Source organism: Euleptes europaea, chromosome 4, assembly GCF_029931775.1.
Source record: "Euleptes europaea isolate rEulEur1 chromosome 4, rEulEur1.hap1, whole genome shotgun sequence".
Taxonomy (NCBI): domain Eukaryota; kingdom Metazoa; phylum Chordata; class Lepidosauria; order Squamata; family Sphaerodactylidae; genus Euleptes; species Euleptes europaea.
In genome coordinates this window covers 29,604,104-29,624,937 of record NC_079315.1, presented here as the reverse complement: position 1 = coordinate 29,624,937, position 20,834 = coordinate 29,604,104, and the positions used below count along the sequence as shown (strand labels likewise).

General features: G+C 40.7%; 1 protein-coding gene across 1 annotated transcript in view; it reads right to left on the bottom strand.

Moving 5' to 3' along the window:
• The window catches only part of MUSK (muscle associated receptor tyrosine kinase), a 63,944-nt gene that overhangs the window by 20,154 nt on the left and 22,956 nt on the right, over positions 1-20,834 (bottom strand). The window contains exons 6-8 of the mRNA XM_056848426.1: positions 17,943-18,067; positions 10,926-11,089; positions 2,766-3,032 (exon numbers count right to left, since the gene is read on the bottom strand). Coding sequence (XP_056704404.1) covers positions 2,766-3,032; positions 10,926-11,089; positions 17,943-18,067 — 556 coding nt within the window. The remainder of the gene's footprint in view (positions 1-2,765; positions 3,033-10,925; positions 11,090-17,942; positions 18,068-20,834) is intronic.

Genomic DNA, 20,834 nt, shown 5'->3' with positions numbered 1-20,834 from the left:
CTATGTAAACAAAAAATGTTTCACTTAGGTTTGTTTGTTTGTTTGTTTGTTTATTTATTTATTTATGTATTCGGTTATTGCCCCTACCCTTCCCCCATGGAGCTCAGGGCAGCATATGCATCCTCCCTTCCCTCCTTTCTATCATCATAGCAACGCTGGGATTTTCCACACAGAGTTTTTGCCTCAGCTTGGCTTTTCAACTGCATCGGTTTCCCCTCTTCTGTACACACACACATCGGTTTCACCTCTTCTTTTGCCAGCCGTTGCTCTCTCATTTTTTCGCTGGGTTTTCCCCCTGGATTTTTCAGACCACTTTGGCAGTGGTCTGAAAAAACATAGGGAAAACTTGAAAGGAAAAAAAGAGAGAGCAACAACCACCAAAAGATACTGTGTGAGAGATAGGAGCAAAACCCGATGCAGTTTAAGAAACTGAGCTGCAACAAAAACGCTGCGCTGAAAAATAAGGTCAATTAGGCCTAGAGAAAGTATCTGTCTGAAGGTCCCCCAGCAAGCTTCATGGCAGAGTTTGGGCTGAACCTGGGTCTCCCTTAGGGTTGCCAACCTCCAGGTGCTGCCTGGAGATCTCCCACTATTATAACTGATCCCCAGGTGACAATTCACCTGGAGAAAATGGCTGCTATGGAGGGTGGATTCTATGGCATTGTATACCAATGATGTCCTTCCCCTCCCCAAGCTCCACCTTCCCCAGGCTCCACCCCCAAAATCTCCAGGTATTTTCCAACCCAGAGTTGGCAACCCTGGTCTCCCTAGTCTTTATGGTTGTACCACTTTACCACACAGAATTTTGCACAGGGCTTTCTTCTGCTACACAATTCTCACACTAACAGGTCTATAGCAATTGCTGCCCACCCTCCACTTTGCATAGCAGATGGAAACAAAGCAGGTCTAGATTAGGCAGGTTCAGATTTGGTTCCTCTTTCTGTACCATGCAAGGTATGATGTCAGCACAGGACTATCCTGTACCATGAAGAGACTGCTCCCGAAATTCCGCTGTGGCATTAAAGAACCAAGCTGACTATTTCCACTGTGGTGTGCCCTAAGAATGGCTTTCCCTAAGTCCTTCACAAAAGAAGAAAACACTATGACTTGAATTTAAGAAATTTTGTATCCTGGAACTATAGTTCTTTTCTTCAAGCAAGATACTAGGTCTGTCAAAACAATCCAATGCAAAAACCGTGGCAATGATGCCTCAGGAATATTCCCGAAAGAAAATGGTTCTTGCTTCACTGAGCATGAACAATTGCAGAACTATTGATCAGAGCTAGCTACAAAGGACTGTCCATTCAGTAACTGCTAGTGCACCGCTTTCCTAACAAAATGTTCAACTGTTGTCTCTCTCTGCCTGAGTGAGGGACAACTGAGTCAGCTGGAAAGAATCATTATATACTGTTTTTTGCACCTGAAGATCACCTCCATGAACCACCAGATAAATACCCTAATAAATAAAACATAAAGCCATGCTTCTTACTTGTGGTAACAGGTGGTAGCAGTAGAGGCTGGCTGCAAAAAACCCAAACCTACCAACCCTACTTTAGAATGGATTTAGGAAGGATTAACATTTGAAAATGACCTATGAGTCCATACACATATGCATGGTAAGAAAGACGCAAATATTCAATGGCCAGGATCCAAAGAACAGTGCAACTAGTTCCCTGTACTTGCAAACAGAGGGCTGGCTCTCTCCCCTATGCCAAATGGCAAACAGCTTTTGAAGGCAATGTTAAAAATAGCTTGTGCGATAAAAAAACGTGTGTTTAAAGTGCCGTCAAGTCACAGCCAACTTATGGCAACCCCATAGAATTTTCAAGGCAAGTGATTAATCAGATGGGTTTCCCATTGCCTGCCTCTACAACATCTTCCTTGGTGGTCTCCCATCCAAGTACCGACCCTGCTGAGGTGCCAATATCTGATGAGATCAGGCTATACTATATCATTCCACATTCCTGCCATAAAAAATACAGCAATGAAACATGGCATTTGTGGTGGAATATTGGAATAAGATAAACTGCAGTACTGCTACTGCAGTCTATGCTCTGCTCACGAACTGAGTTCGATCCCAATGGAAGTCGGTTTCAGGTAGCCGGCTCAAGGCTAACTCAGCCTTTCATCCTTCTGAGGTCAGTATAGTGAGTACCCAGCTTGTTGGGGGTAAAGGGAAGATAACTGGGGAAGGCAATGGCAAACCACCCTGTAAACTAGTCTGCCTAGTAAATGTTGTGATGTGATGTCACCCCATAGGTCAGTAGGGACCTGTTGTTTGCACAACCTTTACCTTTAATACAATCCATTGGACCTTTGATCATCTAGTTACTCTAGGTTTCTTCCTGAATTCCCGTCCAGTTTTCCAAATCAAATGACAGCTCCTCCAATGATTATCTGGCATATATTTGCTTACTTTAGTTACAGCTTTCTCACATACACACATGAACACAGGTGAAGCTGCCTTAAACTGAATCAGACCCTTGGTCCATCAAAGTCACTATTGTCTACTCAGATCGGCAGCGGCTCTCCAGGGTCTCAGGTAGAGGTCTTTCACATCACCTACTTGGAGATGCCAGGGATTGAACCTGGGACCGTCTGCAAGCCAAGCAGATGCTCTACCACTGAGCCACAACCCCTCCCCTCTCCAAATACAGCAATCAGTGAGTTGAATCCAGAGTAAATTGGCAATTTCCACTGATTCTCCCTCCCACTGCAGATTCCCTCCATGTCAGTCCTTAGGGAGGAATGCTCACTTGGATTACCTGCAAACAGGTTTTGGAGAAGGTCCTATCCTGGAAGGATTGCACTCCTGGAAGATGTAGTGACACAAGAGCAACTCAGCAGCAGGACGGCAAAAAGGACTCATTGTTTTCAGTTCTGCCCAAGCTGTGCGGACAAGCAGTTCTTGGGTCTCTTCTGGGTCCCCGTAGGAGGAGTTGAAGAAAACAAGGGCATCCTTTGCCAGAAGAGCGCTGCACACGTCTCCTCGGTAGGTGCTGCAGTAGCCTGTGTCACCCTTGTAGAGTCTGCTGGTGGGAGAAACACACACACACATGGAAACGTCTGTGCACTAAAGAATTGTGCAGAGATTCAGAAGTTATCATGTAACTGTTTAATCATGTTTTTTAAATCCACAAGTCACTATTTCTAAGGTCCAAAGAAAAAGCCAAGTGATACTGTTTATGAGGATCAACTAAAATACCTCAGTTTGCAAGCTTTTGAATTCTCAAGAACTCTTCATTTGGCTGGGAGATATATTTCTAAGGCCTGCTTTAAAGATGCCATGAGCATTATGGGAAGGGTGTGTACTGGGGACCACACTGTATCTTTTCATCGTTTGTTTGCATTTTAAAGACATCATTAATTTAACCTTTCATGCATATAAATTACATTTGCTTCTTTTTTCGTTTGTTAATTTTAAGGGTTTTTTTGCCATTTGTTTTCCGATCCCACAAAGAAGCTTAGCCCAATTTTCTTCTGTCTGTGGTGTTTTGAAGCCACGTGTCATGAAGTGTTCAGATATTTTACTAGGCCCTCAAGGCATCAGATCTGCCACAGTTCAGAGAGAGACAACAAAGGCTGCCCGTTTTAGAGGCAATTAAATAGGTGTACAATCCTATCAGATTCCCATTGCTCAAGTGTGTCATTGCTGCAAAGATTTCCAGGCACTCAGATACAATCCTCTCATTTGGTCTTTCTCCCGGTAAACTTTCTGTGAACTCGACATGCTGCTCTAGCCAATGTATTCTAGGCAAAATGCTCCCATAACATTGCTTTGTATTGCCAATGTAAAGCAATGGGGGGAGGGAACAAATGACAAATGAACGAGACTCTTCATTAATTTCTCATTCATTCTGGTTTTTCCTTTCCACTTTTACCACAAAAGCCATACAACAGTATAGTTTCCATTATGTTTTTAAAACAAATGGATACCCACCCCCAGTATCCTGGTGATGTTTCTCCCTGGCATGAATTTTTTGGCTTCAGAAGCAAGATTAAGAATGAGGGGGAAGAGGGTTGCCAACCTCCAGGTACTGGCTGGAGATCTGCATCTTACTTTGCCGTCCATGTATACAAGGAAGGCACACTCCTTCATATATTGAATGAACTTAGCACGGAAGGACTAAGAGCTTGAAAAAGTTTCATATGAAATGGAATTATACCGGATTTCCATTGCACCACGTCTTGTCTCCGTTGCTTGAATTTTGCAATCTACATGCATGGACTTGAAATTATGATATGCATTGAGCACTTTTGCCTATATTTATCTTTGTGTAAAGCTTGTATGCTGTTATATTGAATTCACTTTGAACCTTTTGTAAAATTCCTGTTTGCTCAACTAAGGTTGTGCCTGTTAGTAATTACCTTTAGTATACATTTTAAGAGCAATTTTGTATTGTAGTTACCTTATTTTAGGTTTACTTTTGCTGGTGCTTGCAGCTTGAATTCTAAACTCCCGAGTAGCACTTGCAGCCGAATTTTGACTACAACCTCCAGGTACTGGCTGGAGATTTGCTATTACAACTGATCTCATTGATAGAGATCAGTTCACCTGGAGAAAATGGCTGCTTTGGCAATTGGACTCTATGGCAATGAAGCCCCTCCCCTCCCCAAACGCCACCCAGATTACATTGTATAATCTGCCTTCCCTCTTTATAGCAGACTATAAATAATGTAAATAAATAAATAAATTGCAGTTGGTACCTCTTGCACCTCATAGAGCTGCCTTGCAAAGCAAGCCACCCGCCCACACATACCCGTGGTGGTGGTGGTGGAAGAAGAAGAGTTGGTTTTTATATGCCGACTTTCTCTACCTTTTTAAAAGGAGAATCAAACCAGTTTACATCTCCTTCCCTTCCTCTCCCCACAACAGACATCTTGTGAGGTAGGTGGGGCTTTGAGAGTACAGAGTGAACCTTGACTAGCCCAAGGTCACCCAGCTGGCTTCATGTGGAGGAGTGGGGAAACCAACCCGGTTCACCGGATTAGAGTCCGCTGCTCACGTGGAGGAGTGGGGAATCAAACCTGGTTCTCCACATTAGAGAACCACTACATCATGCTGGTAGACATTGTGTGTGTAAAGTGCCCATCAAGTCGCAGCCAACTTATGGCGACCCCTTTTTGGGGTTTTCATGGCAAGAGACTAACAGAAGTGGTTTGCCAGTGCCTTCCTCTGCACAGCAACCCTGGTATTCCTTGGTGGTCTCCCATCCAAATACTAACCAGGGCTGACCCTGCTTAGCTTCTGAGATCTGACAAGATCAGGCTAGCCTGGGCCATCCAGGTCAGGGCTGGTAGACATTACCATTAGTCAATTGGAGTAAGAATAATCTCTTTTCCAATTCACAAATATGCCTCAGTTTAGTCCCTCATTAATGATTACTTGCATAGAGCTCAGGCAAGGGTCTATTTCCAAGTCTGATTTAGCACACTTCTACAAGCACAAGTCCCAGGTGTTCCATACTACCTTTGCTGCAACACACACACACACACAATGCAAGAGGACAGCTCTTAGCCAGAATGATCTGTGCTGTTCATTCTGTGTCAACTTTACTCAGTTTACAGAGTTCAATTTATCTGAGCCCTACGTATTTGGAAAGCTGAACTAAGCTATCTGCACCTCCATAAAAATGTCCTTCATTCCCCAGATATTCATCCTCAGCCTACTGGATTTGTCACATGGAAAATGAGTTGCTATTGTCAAGGGACAAGACATGATTACGCATCCTGTTCCCAACACTCAGCAGCGTCTACGAATTCCAGATGTAATAGCATCAGCATTCTATCCCATGTTTCCATCCCATTTCTTTTGATGTATCAAGTTTTAGAGGAGAGGGCTCATATTTTAAGAGAAGGAAGTGGTTAATCAAGAGGGTAACATGATAAGAGTGCCACATCCCCAAGTATACAGGAGATGAGCTAAAGGTAGTATTTGTTCTTATGTTACATTCTACTCATCCTGTCTCATGAATAATATACACATCGCCTATGGCTTTCTCCAGCATCATTACTCAACATGTCAAGAGCCAGGTTCCTAATTAGTGTTGGGGGGGGGGAATCAATCAGTGTTTTTTTTATGTTGCAAGTGATCCTTAAGTCTCATTCAGAATTGGTTGAGTTAAATAATTCCTTAAAGCATCAAGAAAACAATGATAAAATTTAAATAATTTATTATAAATCAAGTTCCCCATTTCGTTAGTTATGCCTGATCTCGTCAGATTTCAGAAGCTAAACAGGGTTAGCCCTGGTTAGTACGTCCTGGGAGACCACCAAAGAAATCCAGGGTTGCTATTGCAGAGGCAGCAATGGCAAACCACCTATGTTCGTCTCTTGCCTTGAAAACCCTATGGGGTCAATGTAAGTTGCCTGTGACTTGATGGCACTTTCCACCACCACCACCACGTTATGTGTTTTCTGATTTTCTTCCTTTGTCAGAGCAATGACTCTCAAAAGCTTATACCCTGGAAATTTTGTTGTTTGTTAGGATGCTACTGAACTCAAATCTTGCTCTTCTACTGCAGACCAACATGGCTGCCCACTGGAAACTGATTGTAAATATTCTGTAAATTTTAAAGGTGGGTAACTACTAATTGAGATCTCTGCTGAGGAACAAGCCATCGGTAGACCTAGATATTCTGCTGCAGACAATGTCTGGTTGCCAGTGATTGACAGTGGCTCTCCAGGGCTTCAGCTGAGAGGGCTCATTCCCAGCACCAGTCTCCCAAGATCATCTAGCTGGAGGTGTCAAGGACTGAGCCTGTGACCATCTACATACAAAGTAGGTGCTATGGACCCTTTTATCACACCCCCATCTGCAGGGGTATTTTCTGCAAACAGCATTGGTTGAACTTTATTTATGACAAAATCAAAATGGATTGTCATCTAGCTGTTAATGAGTCGACTCTTGCTGATATTTGGGGATTCTGTTTTCTTGATCTGGGAACTGGAAAAACCATCTCAATGTTGTAAGGCTGAAAGCTGGGGAGTCAACAGGAGCAGGAGTTGAGTTTGGATCATTTACAGTTTACTGGCTTGCATCTGTAAATGTTGAAGACATTTTGCAATATTTGTTTTACTGTTCTATGACTGTGAATGCACAGAATAAATATCTTCATTCAATATTTGCAAGTCCATTAATATGAATAAAATTTACAAAAAATAAATATTTTATTGCTGGTGAAAACAAACAGCTTATGCAGAATTGTACCCATCTTTTCTGGTTTGGGCTGAAATGTGATTAAATGTTTTGAAGATCCAGGTATAGTTGTTAACTTGGATCCATTTAATAACAATTAATTTTGGATCGACATATTGTAAGTAAGTCTCATAATGTCTAGGTTTTTCTTGGCGTATTATTTTGCTTGCTTGTTGCTCTCATGTCTGCTTTTATCTGTTGCTAGTGGCTAAGACAAATACATTTAACTGTATTTGCATTTCCTGAACAAATACGCATACCTAATTGGTAACTTCAATTGATGTACTACTAAATACAATAGTAAATAATCATTCAACATGTTGCTGGTTTGAGAAGTTAACGGGGAGTCTGCAAAGTTAACTTGTTGACAGTGGATAATTCACAGTACAATCCTAAGCAGCGACACCCTTCTAATTCCATCATACTCAGTGGGTTTAGAACAGTGTACCTGTTTAGGATTACACTGTCAGTTATCTGCAGCTACTTTCAGCCTTAGCAGTATGATAAGTAGCTTAACAAGGGAGTCTCACCAAGCTGTTGTGTGCACTTTTCTTATCATACAATAATATCCATTCATAGATTATGCTTACCTCCACTCTAAGGGAAATGGCCAAAGGTCCATCCCGATAAAGAATTTTGAGAGAGAAAGAGAGAGAGAGAGAGAGAGAGAGAGAGAGAGAGAGAGAGAGAGAGAGAGAGAGAGAAAGAGAGAGTTGGTCAGTGCAATTTGTGTTGTATTTAAAACATATTTGTAATTTTGTGATCACAAACAGAACGCTAAAAAATTTGTAGACTTTCTCCTTTAATCTTCTAGAGAGATGAAAGTGAAGAAAAAATCCCTAAGATACTTTATTGCTCCATATATGCAAGGAATATTTTCAGGCAAGCAAGCTTCTCCAACATGCATATTCCTAGCTGGATGAGGAACTCCAGCCAGGTGCCAGGTGCATTGTCCCTCTCCCAGTCTTGCTCCCAGAGCCATGCATGTAAAGCCCTTGCTGATGATCAATTATATGGCCAATCAGAAGAAGGGGACGAGATCCTCATTCCCTGTCCAACTGCTGATTGTTGTGATTATCACTTACATGATGTAGCTATGTACACACATATATAGAACAAGGCCAATGTCTCCCGACTCACTTTGGGTTGGATCCAAGCTAAATTTTCTGCTAATGGAAGGGATAGGGTATTTCTCATCAATTCCCTCTTCCTATTGTGGATCTTCAATTTGCTTCTCGTGCTGTTCCTAAGAGTCCCCACCCCCCAGGAGATCAGTGGGCTATAGTAGGAGGAGAGAGGCAGGAACATTCTTTTCCTCTGACTAAAGTGCCTTGTGTGGACAGAAAACTTGGTCTAGATCCAAGCGTTTATTTCATCTTAAATAATTGTATATATAGATATACAAACTGGCAGTGTCCAGTGGGTGGCCCCTGACATGTGTTTTTGCGGCACAAACTGGATGGGATGCCTGCAAATGGCGCCGTTCTTTCTGGGACCACTGAAGGTTTTGGGCTTCCTTCCCAACATGACAACACCCTGGTTGAAGGTATTTGGCCAGCCCAATCAGGATATCCCACCATCACTTCCTCCCATACAGCAAGCCAAGGTCCAACAGTGCTAAGAGGGATTGTGCTTGTCTTCGATCTGCCTCTGCTTGGTGGCAGCAAAGATCTAAAACAATAGGCATATACCACACTTGGTGCCTCTTCTTGCATGTTGCCAAGGGACATCTTGTCACTTCAGGAGCTTGCCTTGGCCCCAGCAGGAAGAAGTGCAGATCTAGCAGCTGCTACTGGATACCAGCCTCGCTTGGCATTTTCTCCTGCACTGTTGTTGGCTGGAAGCAAGCCAAGCCCCAGCGGCATGTTGGGTACCCTGTCCTCACTGTAGAGCCAGCTGCTTGGATCACTTGGGTGGAGAACCAGTCCTTGTGCCCCTCTCTCCTACTGGGCAATGACCCAAAAGTCTCTTTAATAATGTAGAGACCAGTAGGGCATCCTGTCATCTTGTATAGGGCGTCTGGAGGATCAGAAGCAGCACCTTTGTGTGTCCTAAGCACTGTACACGGTATCACTTCTGACCCAGTAGGTTTTCTATGCAAAATGCAGGATGGCTCAGAACCTTTTGATACAGTGCATCCTGTCATTCCACACAGGAACTCAGAAATAGCACCTTGGTGTGTTTTTTTAAAAGAGTGACATAGTTCACAGATGCTCTGAATGAGATCATTTTCCCCTTCAGTTTACATATGGTGAAATGTTTGCATAAAATCACAGTGTACTGATACTACATCAGGGGGAATTTCAGAAGATCATCCTAGAACATAACAGCCTCCCAACACATTCAGGCAATCACAAACTGTAGTTAGTTTCATTAAATTATGGTTTTGCGCAAACCAGGCTACAGATTCAGTTCAGACATATAGTGAAACCACAATTTAGGCTAACTAAAGGGAGTGTGATTGTCTCAGTGCAGATCATTCCACTAACAGTGGTTAGCTATACATCAAACTAAGATCTCAAATCATGGTCTGAAGCTAATTTATTATTACTAATTTATTTATTAATTTATTTAATTTATTTATTACTAAGATCTCAAATCATGGTCTGAAGCTAATTTTTTAATTATTATTATTATCATCATCATCATCAATTTTTAACTATGGTTTCAGGTGACATATGAATGTAGACTTAATGGCTTAATCCTGGTTTGTTCCATGGCACTACCCTCATATACGTTGGGCTGTTTCTAGTCAGATATTATTTTCTCAGGTGGAACAGAGCATGACCCCGCTTTATTTGGGAGCTTCTGGACTACACTGGGGTCTTTCAGAGGCTCTGAAGGTTTTGGGGCTTTTCCTTTTAAGCTGCAGCAAACATCTGTTGCTTTGACTTAAAGTGAAAATGGCATGCCAGCTGCACGCAGAGCCTCCGTGTGAAAATTTTGCACACAGACAATCTGGGAGGGAGAATGCTGGGCTGTGAGGAGGCTGGGCAAGATGATCATCCAGTTGGTGCTTCTGCGCCCACGCAATGAGCAGGAAAGGGGTGGTGCCAGCAGCAAGCAGTGCATGGACGGGGCATGTGGATGCCATCCCCTTATGTCTGCATCTTGCTTGCTGCTATTTCCACCATGGGAGTGGATTTTCTTGTCCCTGTGTGGACGCAGCCCTGGTCTCACAAACCAGCAATAGCTAAAATAAACCATGCTTCACGTTATGTCTGCACCAGTCCATAATGTTGTGTGCACTGGCCTCAGTTGGTATAATTTAAAGTATTGTCTGAATAGTTTGAGATTCTATATGTTGTCCTTTAGGATCACCGCAGTACCAGTTCTCATAAGTAATATCCAAGATGTTGGTAGCTCAGAAAACTATTTTCACATTGGTTGGCAAGTGATATTAATAGTGCTCTATCACTGTTACTTCCTTCTCCTGGATGAGTTTACAGAGTGTTCTTAGGACACTGTAACCAGGATGGAAGCAAATATGTAGGAAATTATAGCTATGCCAGCCTCTGAAGTGTAACAATATAGGAAGAAATAGCCAGGCGAAGAAGTGCAGTCCTGGATCAAATATACCCAGCTGTAAATTATAAGGAAGAGAAGCTCTTCGCTTTCTGCAATGTCTCTGTGTGTGTATGCACAAAAGAGAGAAAGAGAGAAAAATCCCATGCTGGAGCTAAATATCTTTTAACCATGCACAAGCCGGGCCTTTTCCCTATAGCACATACCTGATACATTGATAGTGGCTGCAGCTTTTGCAGTGCCGTATGTCTCACTGTGCTTGTTGGTGGCTACGCAAGTGAACAAGCCAGGTCGAGTGACATAAACTTGCAGCCGAGAATCAATCATTCTGTCATTTACTGTTTCCACTATGGATCCCGCTGAGACCTAAAGCAAAGAAGAAGAAGGAATGAACACTGTGGATAACTTTACAAAAAGTGAAAGAGAGAAAGAGAGAGAGAGAGAGAGAGAGAGAGAGAAAGAGAGAGAGAGAGAGAGAGAGAACATAATAGCATCTGTGATTGATAGGGTTGCCATCTTCCAGGTATTAGCTGGAGATCTCCCGCTATTACAACTGACCTCCAAGCGACAGAAATCAGTTCCCCTGGAGAAAATGGCTGCTTTGGCAATTGGACTCTATGGCATTGAAGTCCCTCCCCTCCCCAAACCCCACTCAACAAACAAACACTTTATTACGGCCTTGCCAGAAAAATACATATAGTTAATTCAAACCCCACTCTCCTCAGGCTCCACCCCAAAAAACCTCCCACCAGTGGCAAAGAGGGACCTGGAAACCCTAGTTATGGACCAGAATAGTGGTCCATCTAATGCACCATTTGGTTTCACAAAGCAGCTAACAACATACCCACAGAAGGCCTACAAGCACAGCATACGTGCCAGAGACTCCTCCTGTTAATATTCAGAAGGTTATTAGCTCTAAACATGGAGGTTTAATTTAGCCATTCGCATCATAGACTCCTTTTAAAGTAATCTAATGGATATCACCACATCCCACAGCAGCAAATTCTATAGGTCGATCACTCTCTGAGTGAAGAAATACATCCTTTTGACTATGACAAATCCAGTGCCCATCAACTTCACTGGGTGCCAGTTGAGGAGTGGGAGGAGGGGCAGAAGGGCGAGAAATGAGGGAGAGAGAAAAATTAGGGTGTGGGGATGGATGGAGTTTCCTTCCCTCACACATTTTGCAGGTCCTCCACTGGTTTGTTTATATACTACAGCAATTTTGTCATAATAAAATTACAAGAAACTGTGAAGAGGATGTACTGGCTAATGCCATAAAAATAAATTCATTCATTCAAATTGTGAAGAGGTTAGGATTAGATTTTGTGATAGGAATAATCAGAAAATATGGTCATCAAATACAAAACCCTGAGGGCTGAAAAATGACTCTGGCTTCTAATATTTTTGGGCTGGCTCCTAGAGCCAAAGAAAATTCATCCACCCACTTCTCCAGATATCTACCTGGTATATATACGTGCTTCTCAACACAAGTATAATTATATGGAACACGTACCCTACTATACACAGTTCCCACCTGTAGAAATTCAACTCCACAAATACTTGAATGAATAGGGATGCGTTAAAGAGCCAGTGATTTAGAACTGATATTCAATATTCTTTTCTGATCCACACCAGCCTTAGAGTCCCTTTTATTCCACTTTAAGTAGCAATGCATCATTCCTACTTTAATAAGTATATGTTAGAATAGGAGTCATTCATATGAAAAAGTGCCTTTGTCAGGGCTTGCTATTTTTCTAAACATTTCACTTTGTCCAGAATTAAATATTTAATCAAATTGTTTCTTCAGAAATCACTTCCTTGATTTAGTCTGCAGAAATTGTTCTTGCTGGTGTGCAGAAGCAATTTCCTGAGGGCATGAACTCCATTTTCCTTGAGTTTGTCCAGGTGTTGTAATGCCTGAGCTATTGCACTACAAAACTTCATATTTAAACTGCTTCTCCTTATTTCCATATGGCATATGTAGAATTTTCTGCAGACACAGTGGAGATCAATTGTGTCCCTTGAGCTGGGCTGTGTATGCAAACTATGCAACCAGGAGAATAAAAGTCTGCATTCAAAATAAATTAAAACACATGAAATCGATTGGCTCAAGCTTTCTAATTGATTCCTACTGAATTTGGTGTTATGGATTATTATGTGCACAACTATCTATGCGCACAACACTTTATAATCTGCACCTGCAAAAAAAAAAGACAGGCTCCTATGGAGTTTATGACAGGAAGCGTTTCTGTGAAAGATGGGAACAATACATATGGGATTGGGAGATAACAAGGGGAAGAATTTAGTAGGCCCAGAAGGAAAAGGTTCAATGGGAGTAAAATATAATATGCAGGATTGCACCCCACCAAGTTTTCCACTGGCAAAAGTAGGCTGAGAGAGCCCCCTTTGACCACCAAAACGAGTATCAGTGGTCATGGGACCCATGCGGACAGTAGCCACAAGGGACAGTGGCTGCAGTGAGTTGGAGAATTTGGAAGAGATCAAGTGAAAAGCTGACAGGATCTAACCCAGAGTGTACTAAAGAATGCCTCTTCTGCTGCACTGTGGTTTCCGAGCTCTTGCACATACATTTCCCTAGAGCCTTACTTTTAAAAAATTAAAAGGAAATCCAGTTTTTCCCCATATCCTGCATATGTAAACACACACACAAAACACTCCTGTTTCATAGCAGTCACTGCCTTGCAGATGTTCAGAACCACTGCTGATAAAAGTTACCACTTCACACTTTACAATTTCACGCTCCCACAAAATATCCCTTCTCTTTTGCTCTTCTTGTACTTACACAGGCAGCATCTACCCTTAAAAATTCTGTTGTAAACTAGAAAGTTTTTATGTGGTGCTCTGCTCTGGCTGAACATTTTGGAAAAGAAATTTGAGAATTTGGAGAGCAAGTCATGACTCTTCATTATCAGCTTGGATCACACAGTTCAATTCCAATGGTCTCTGTTTCACGGACAAAACTTGCAGGGACAGGAAAACAAATTAGAAAAGTTGCAAAAGAACTTCAGAAAATGGACTGTCTCTTTTTAACTAAGAATATGACTCTTTCACAACAACAAATACTAATAAAAAAGACGGGGTTCATTATTGAAAATAAAGTCAAATATTTAGGAATATGGCTAACAAACAATAATCTTAACTTATTCCAAGACAATTATGTGAATCAATGGCAACAGATAAAAAAGGACTTGGTAAATTGGGAAAAATTGCCATTATCATTGTGGGGAAGAATTTCAGTAGTTAAAATGATGTTATTACCTAAAATGCTTTTTTTGTTTCAAAACCTCCCAATACTTAAGGGTGTACAGATATTTGATGTCTGGAAAAAAGACATTATGAGATTTCTCTGGGGTAAAGAAAGACACAGAATTGCATATAATAATTTAATTGAACAAAAAGATACGGGAGGATTTGGATTACCAGATTTGAAAATGTATTATCAAGCAGCATGCTTCACCTGGATTAAAAATTGGATTCTCTTAGAGAATCCGAAACTATTAGAATTAGAAGGTTTTAAGTTGAGATTTGGGTGGCATGCTTATTTGTGGTATGAAAAGGAGAAAGTAAATAAAGAATTTAATTCCCATATTATTAGAAAAAATTTACTACAAATATGGAATAAATATAAAGAAGTTTTTGAAAGTAAAACACCCGGCTGGATTAACCCTATAGAAGCATTTATGAGAAGAGGTGCACACTTAAATTTGGATTGTAACAATTATAGAGAAATAACGGAATATAAAGACGGTATATGGATATTGAAATCAAGAGAAGAAATTCTGATTAAAGATTGGTTTATGTATTACAAACTAAGAGATGTTTTTAACAAAGATAATAAGCTGGGTTTTAACCAAACCAAATCAAAATTTGAGATTATATTATCCAAGGGAAATAAAGGATTGATAGGTAGGGTTTATAAACTACTTATAGAAACAAATTTGGAACAAGAAAGGATTAAGTTTGTGATGCTGAAATGGATGAGAGATTTAGGTTATAACATAGACTTAGAAATTTGGGAAAAGTTATGGAAAAAGGAATTTAATTTTACAATTTCAAATGAAATAAGAGAAAATTTGTATAAAATGTTTTATAGATGGCATATAACCCCAGTACTACTAAGTAAAATGAAGAAGGATGATGAAGCTTTATGTTGGAAATGTGGTACGGAAATAGGTACATTTATGCACGTTTGGTGGTTTTGTAAAAAAATAAGGAGGTTTTGGAGATTAGTTCTGAAGGAAACCAACAATCTGATTAAATTAAAAATTAAGAAAGACCCCGCCTTTTGTCTTTTGGGTATTCCAAAAAGAGATCTAGATAAAGGTGATAGAGTCATATGCCAATATAGCTTTGCTGCAGCAAGAATTGTAATTGCTAAAAAATGGAAGCTAACAAATAAACCTTCAATTAAAGAGTGGCGAGAAAAATTATGGATGTATATGCGGATGGCCAAAATTACAGCATTTTTACAAGATAAAGATATGGAGGAATTTAAATGTATATGGGTAAAGGCCACCGCATATTGGGATAAAGTGGCAAAAACGGATTTTAAAAGTATAGTTAACGAATTATAGTACAATATGATTTTAAATATGATATAATAATAGAATTTTTTTCTGATATGTCATAACACTCCATCGGAAGTCAATTGATGGAGGGCACTGTGGTGGGGGGATGTGGTTTGGATTCAGGGCACGGTATGATTTATAGAGAGATTTGAATATTGTATTAGTGGAGAAACAGTGCGCTGAATTTGTAATTTTTCTTTTTATTTTTTATTCTTTTTAAATGTATATGTACTTTGTATTTTTTTTTCTTTTTTTTCTTTTTTTTGTGTTTATTATGAAAATAATAAAAAAAATTATAAAAAAAAAGAAAAGAAAAGAAAATGGACTGTCTCTCTTTGGGTAAGGCAATCCCTTTCTGCTTTGGCACAAATAATTTCAAAACAGCTTGAAAAACAGTTAAGTGCTACCTTCTGCTATTTGCATTACATCAACTAAGAGAAAATATCCCCAAAAAGTCTGAGGGACACTGCAAGTAATTGACTTTTAGCCCTTCTAAGCTGACAATTAGCTTTCCAGCTTGAAATGTGAGACTCTGTTAAATTTTAATTTCTATTATATATAAATCAAAAATCTCACTTTCAAGAAGGCCTCTTTATAGACTAAATTAAAAAAATAAAAATTGAATCAAGATGAGACTGTGGGGATAACTACAAGACAAATTTATATCAGTTTTATATTATCATCTTGGCTCCCCCAAAGAATGTTGGGGACTGTATTTTTGGGAGATGCTGAGAATTTTCTGCTATAGATTCCCACACCCAGGAATCCCAGAGAGAGAAAGAACTGAACAAGTTCCTTATCTGTGGTGCAGATAAACCCGCTGTGTTTACAATAACTGTTTATTTCTGTTCAAAGAAATTGGAGTCTGCTGGCCTAAGAAGAAGATATGCTGGAAATTCCTTGTCAGGAGTTCCCAGCATTTTTTAAAAAGTCACGTGGGAGCCCAATTTGGCTCAGGATGGCAGCATGATGAGAGGGTTTTTTGAAGTATCTTTCCTGCACTATTTTCTGCGTCTAAAACAGTCCTGGACGGGCAATGTTTTCGCCATTGGGAAAGCATACATGTACAGATAAAGTTTTCTTCTTTACTCTCAGATTATCACAGTGTAACTTTGGGCTGAATAGGAAAGTAGTCTCTATTCACACAGACATATGTACACATGTTCGCTGTATGTGGATAGATTGAATTAAGCCTGAGTCTTTTGCAAAAAAAATTGCAGAACCAGTAGCCCAATAATTTCCTGGAACCCACTGAAGAACACAAGAAAGGTTCTGACCAAAGCTCCATCTAGTCCAGATACTTCTGGAAGCCTGCAGACATGGAATGTCAGTTGTGACTGTCCACTCACTGGGTGACCTTGGGCCAGTCATTCTCTCTCAGTGTAACCTGCGTCACAGGGTTGTTATGAGGATAACATGGTGGAGAGCACACTGATGTAAGATGCTTTGGTGGGTCCCCATTAGGGAGAAAAGCAGGTTATAAATATCAAAATAAACTGTTATTTATTCTCGGCTTCTAGTAATTAAAACATGCTGCCTCTGAACATGGGTGTTCTATATAGCAAATATGGTTTTTAGCCCTCTCTTATTCTCCTCCATTAATCTAATCATTTAAAAAAAAAAACTAAGCTGCTGGCATAAATCAATCTCTAACTAGATACCCTTGATTCCATCTGGCCCTGGTTAAGAATTAAGGCATGCACTCATGCAGTAAAGGTCTGCTTACCATATTTTAAATGGTTTGGTCTTGAGAGTTACAGCTGATTTTTACCTGGCAGGCATGGATGCCAAAGAGCTGACTGCGCAAACCCAAATAAGGCCAAGGAAAAGGAATAAAATGTTACTATAGAAGTTCTGCAAATAGGAGCAGGCCAAATGTAACACACTTCTCTAATGCCACTTGAGATTTCAAAAAAGTCAGCTGCACTGACTTTTAATGTTTAGTTTCCAAGTTTGCAAGTCCACATTACAGATTCAGATTCAAATGTAATGCTGGAGTGGAATTCAGCTTTGTATCCACTTTACCTGCAGTTGGCTCCCTGTCAGTTTTCTAGTTCCCAAAGATTAATATTTGATTCGCCATTTTTCACAGATATGGGGGTGGGGGGATTCAGGTCTGCCCAAGACATTTGGGTACTTGAGGCTGAAAATCTAACTGTCATGCCACTTTTGTTTATTAACATGGATTACAGTCCACAGGAAAGTTCTCCTGTGCAATACCCACTGCATTCAAGTAATGAGCAAGAGCTATGCAAAAACAGGGCAACAGACACCCAGATCAACTAAATGTTTGATTCTAGTTCTCATTTGACATATCCAGCAAAATTTAATTTCTGTTTTTTTATTAATTTTGTCCTTTTTTTCATTTTTAATTTTCACTATTAGACATATTTGATTTTTTTATTCATTTCCACAAGAAACAAATTTCTGGATCTAACTTTTTGCATTTGCCATACAACTTAGAATGAAACTCTCAGGGATTGTTAACCTACATACGGGACCCTGTCTGCCAATTTTAAACCAGATTGGGAGAAAAAAGCATCTCCCTTTTATGGCTGATGCAAAAAAGAAAAACACATTTCTAGATGCTGTTATCACCAAACCCAAAGAATTACAAGGACACTTACAGCTTTTCCATTTTCAAGCCATGTTACAGTAGGAGTTGGAATGCCTGTTGCCGCACACCGCAGTGTTACCACAGAGCCAAAGCTGACATTGTAAGATTCTGGAGCTTTTAGGATTCGAGCAAAAACTGTGAAGAAGACAAAGACATTCTTAAAGTTTACTCTGCATTGTGTCTTTCATGTTTTTATACTGTTCATACTGTTTTTATTGCAGTGAGAAAGAAGAACTAAACAAAAGTAATAATACTAAAGAATAGCCATTGGTCAAATGTGAGCAATTACAATTCGTTGAAAAGCTGGGAGACCAAGACCTTAGTGAATGCAAAATACTACTCAAACATGGATTTAAAAAATGACATGTTTTAGGCTGCTGGTCATTCCCATATTTTGAAATGCGCCCAAGAAGCCAGCCAGGCAATTTCCTTTACTTAGACATAAGCCTCAATGGGCTTTTTTTTTTTTAGCAAGAATGTGGGATTGCAGCCTTCCAGGGCATGCTGATACTCATCAGCGAGGGTGCAAGCGGGTGTGCTTTTACTCAAAAGTAAGCCCCATGGAACTCTTGCTGTGGAAACTGACCAGAGATACTAGAGAGGATGCCTATGCGGTGTGTGTGTGTGGGGGGGGGGGATAAGCATTTTATTGCTAAAACAGCACTATAAACAAAAACCCCGCCGGAAACTTCCTGGCCCATGGCCACTGTCACTCCCTTACCAGCCCAGGAGCCTGCCCACACGTCACTAGCCCCACCCAGCCCAGCAGTGGGATTATTTCATTTGATTTTCTCTGTTCCCACATGATATTACCATGCTGCTGACACTGACCAGAGAGGACGCTGCTAAGGCATGAGGGGAGGGGGAGCTGGCTCCCTTCCTGAGATCTGAACACTCTCTACTGAAACTGACCAAAATGGCTTATCTGGGAGGGCTTGGAACAGGGCAGGACAAGCAAGAATGGGTGGGGAAAGAGAAACCCGAAGTTAAGATTATTCATAGAAATGGCCTCGATTCACTTTGCTTTGGGATCAAGGCAAAATTTAAATTTGTGCTAAAATAAGTTCCTGAAACCATGGAACAAGTTGCGGGACAGCTGCGAAGTCACTTCTGAAGGTTAGAAAAATCATGAATAACTTTAAATAAAAAACCTGAAGCAGTCCCACGGGGATCACGCGGCTAATAACCAAACATAAATGCATTACTCGTATAAGTTCAGTTCTTAACGAGGACTAGAATATTGCCTTTTTTAAGTAAAAAGAAAAGCAGCTGACATTATCAAGATCCTAAATTCTAAGTCCAATAAAATTCTTGTCCATTTCCAGCATATCCCACAAAGTCCTGATTATACCATTCCAATGTACAACAGAAAGACATTTTATATTAGGCAACCAAGGCTTCCTTCCTGTTCACTGCTTTCCCTTTGCAAACCCCTTCCTCAAATCACTTTTCCTCCCAGGCTGATACTGGACACATGCATAGCAAAGTGGCTGTGGGGAAGAGGGAGGGCAGGAATGACGGGAACAGGAAGGGTTAAGCATTCTTCCCTGCCCACTGATCTCTCCACTCCATGGCTTTCAGCAGCAACCTGGGCTTCTAGTCCTCAGTATCCTGTCTATATATAGCTCCACCATCAGAACTGCTTGTAACGTCATAACCAGATATATAAAGAGCAGTGGAAGGTACCCAGAGAGGCTTCTCACTTAAGAAATCTCTCAACTACCCTAGTAACAACAAATTCCTAACGAAAGCATGGGGTACATTGTACCCAGGACACAGCAGAATTCCAGATATTTACACTGAGGTGTAAAATTTACACAGTGTAGCAGAACTCCAGTCTTACAAATTCTGCAGCCAAAAGCTGGAATAAGACAGCTTAGATTCTTCATTGGCCACAACTCCTTTTTTCCAGCTGGAAGTCTAAATGAATACAGCCGGTCACTGAAGAAATATTTATCTAAGCTAATCAGAGAAGGTTGGTTTTTGTACAAACAGTTGCTGGTTTTGCATGGGGTATGCAAAAAAACAAGCTAACTGTTATTATCATGTGCCAATATCATTCAGTAACCTGCCAACAAACAGGGACTTAACCTAAAAACAAGGACAAACCAAAACAAAGACTAGACAAATCAGAGCTACAGTTAGGATGTATAGAATTTCAGCAACATACACAACCTGCTGTTTTGCTAAATTCCATACTAGTCTAATATGCATTATTATTCCATACTAGTTTAATATGCATTATTCACAATTCTGAATTTATTTCTACTGAAATTATTTTCCCCCATCACATATAATTAGTTTCAATGGTCCCTTATTTGAACACATAAACACATGAAGCTGACTTATACTGAATCAGACCCTTGGTCCATCAAAGTCTGTCAACTCAGACCGGCAGCGGCTCTTCAGGGTCTCAGGCAGAGGTTTTCCCCATCACCTATTTACCTGGTTCCTTTAACTGGAGATGCCAGGGATTGAACCTAGGACCTTCTGCATGCCAAACAGAGGCTCTGCCACTGAGCCACAGCCCCTCCCCTGAGCCACAGCCCCTCCCCTAAGATGTTCAAGATGTTGGTCCTCAGACTTATTGCATGAAGCCACCAATCAAACTATGGTCTTTTATGCATGGTTGGTTTGTCTCATGATTCTACCGCGATTGTCTCAGTTCTCTGTCAGGGTTATGCATGATGTTTTATCATTCAATGGAATGATAAAAAAAAGCCTTTCTCGCTCTCCCATCCCCGCTCCAGCCACTCCACCATTCTGCTAAACCACCCCACCAGGAACAAAATCTTCTATCACTTAGGCCTTCTCCATCCCACCCCCCATTGTCCCCTTTTCATCATCAACCTCCCATTCATCTATTATTTTCTTTTGTTATTTAAAGCGATTAAGATCATTT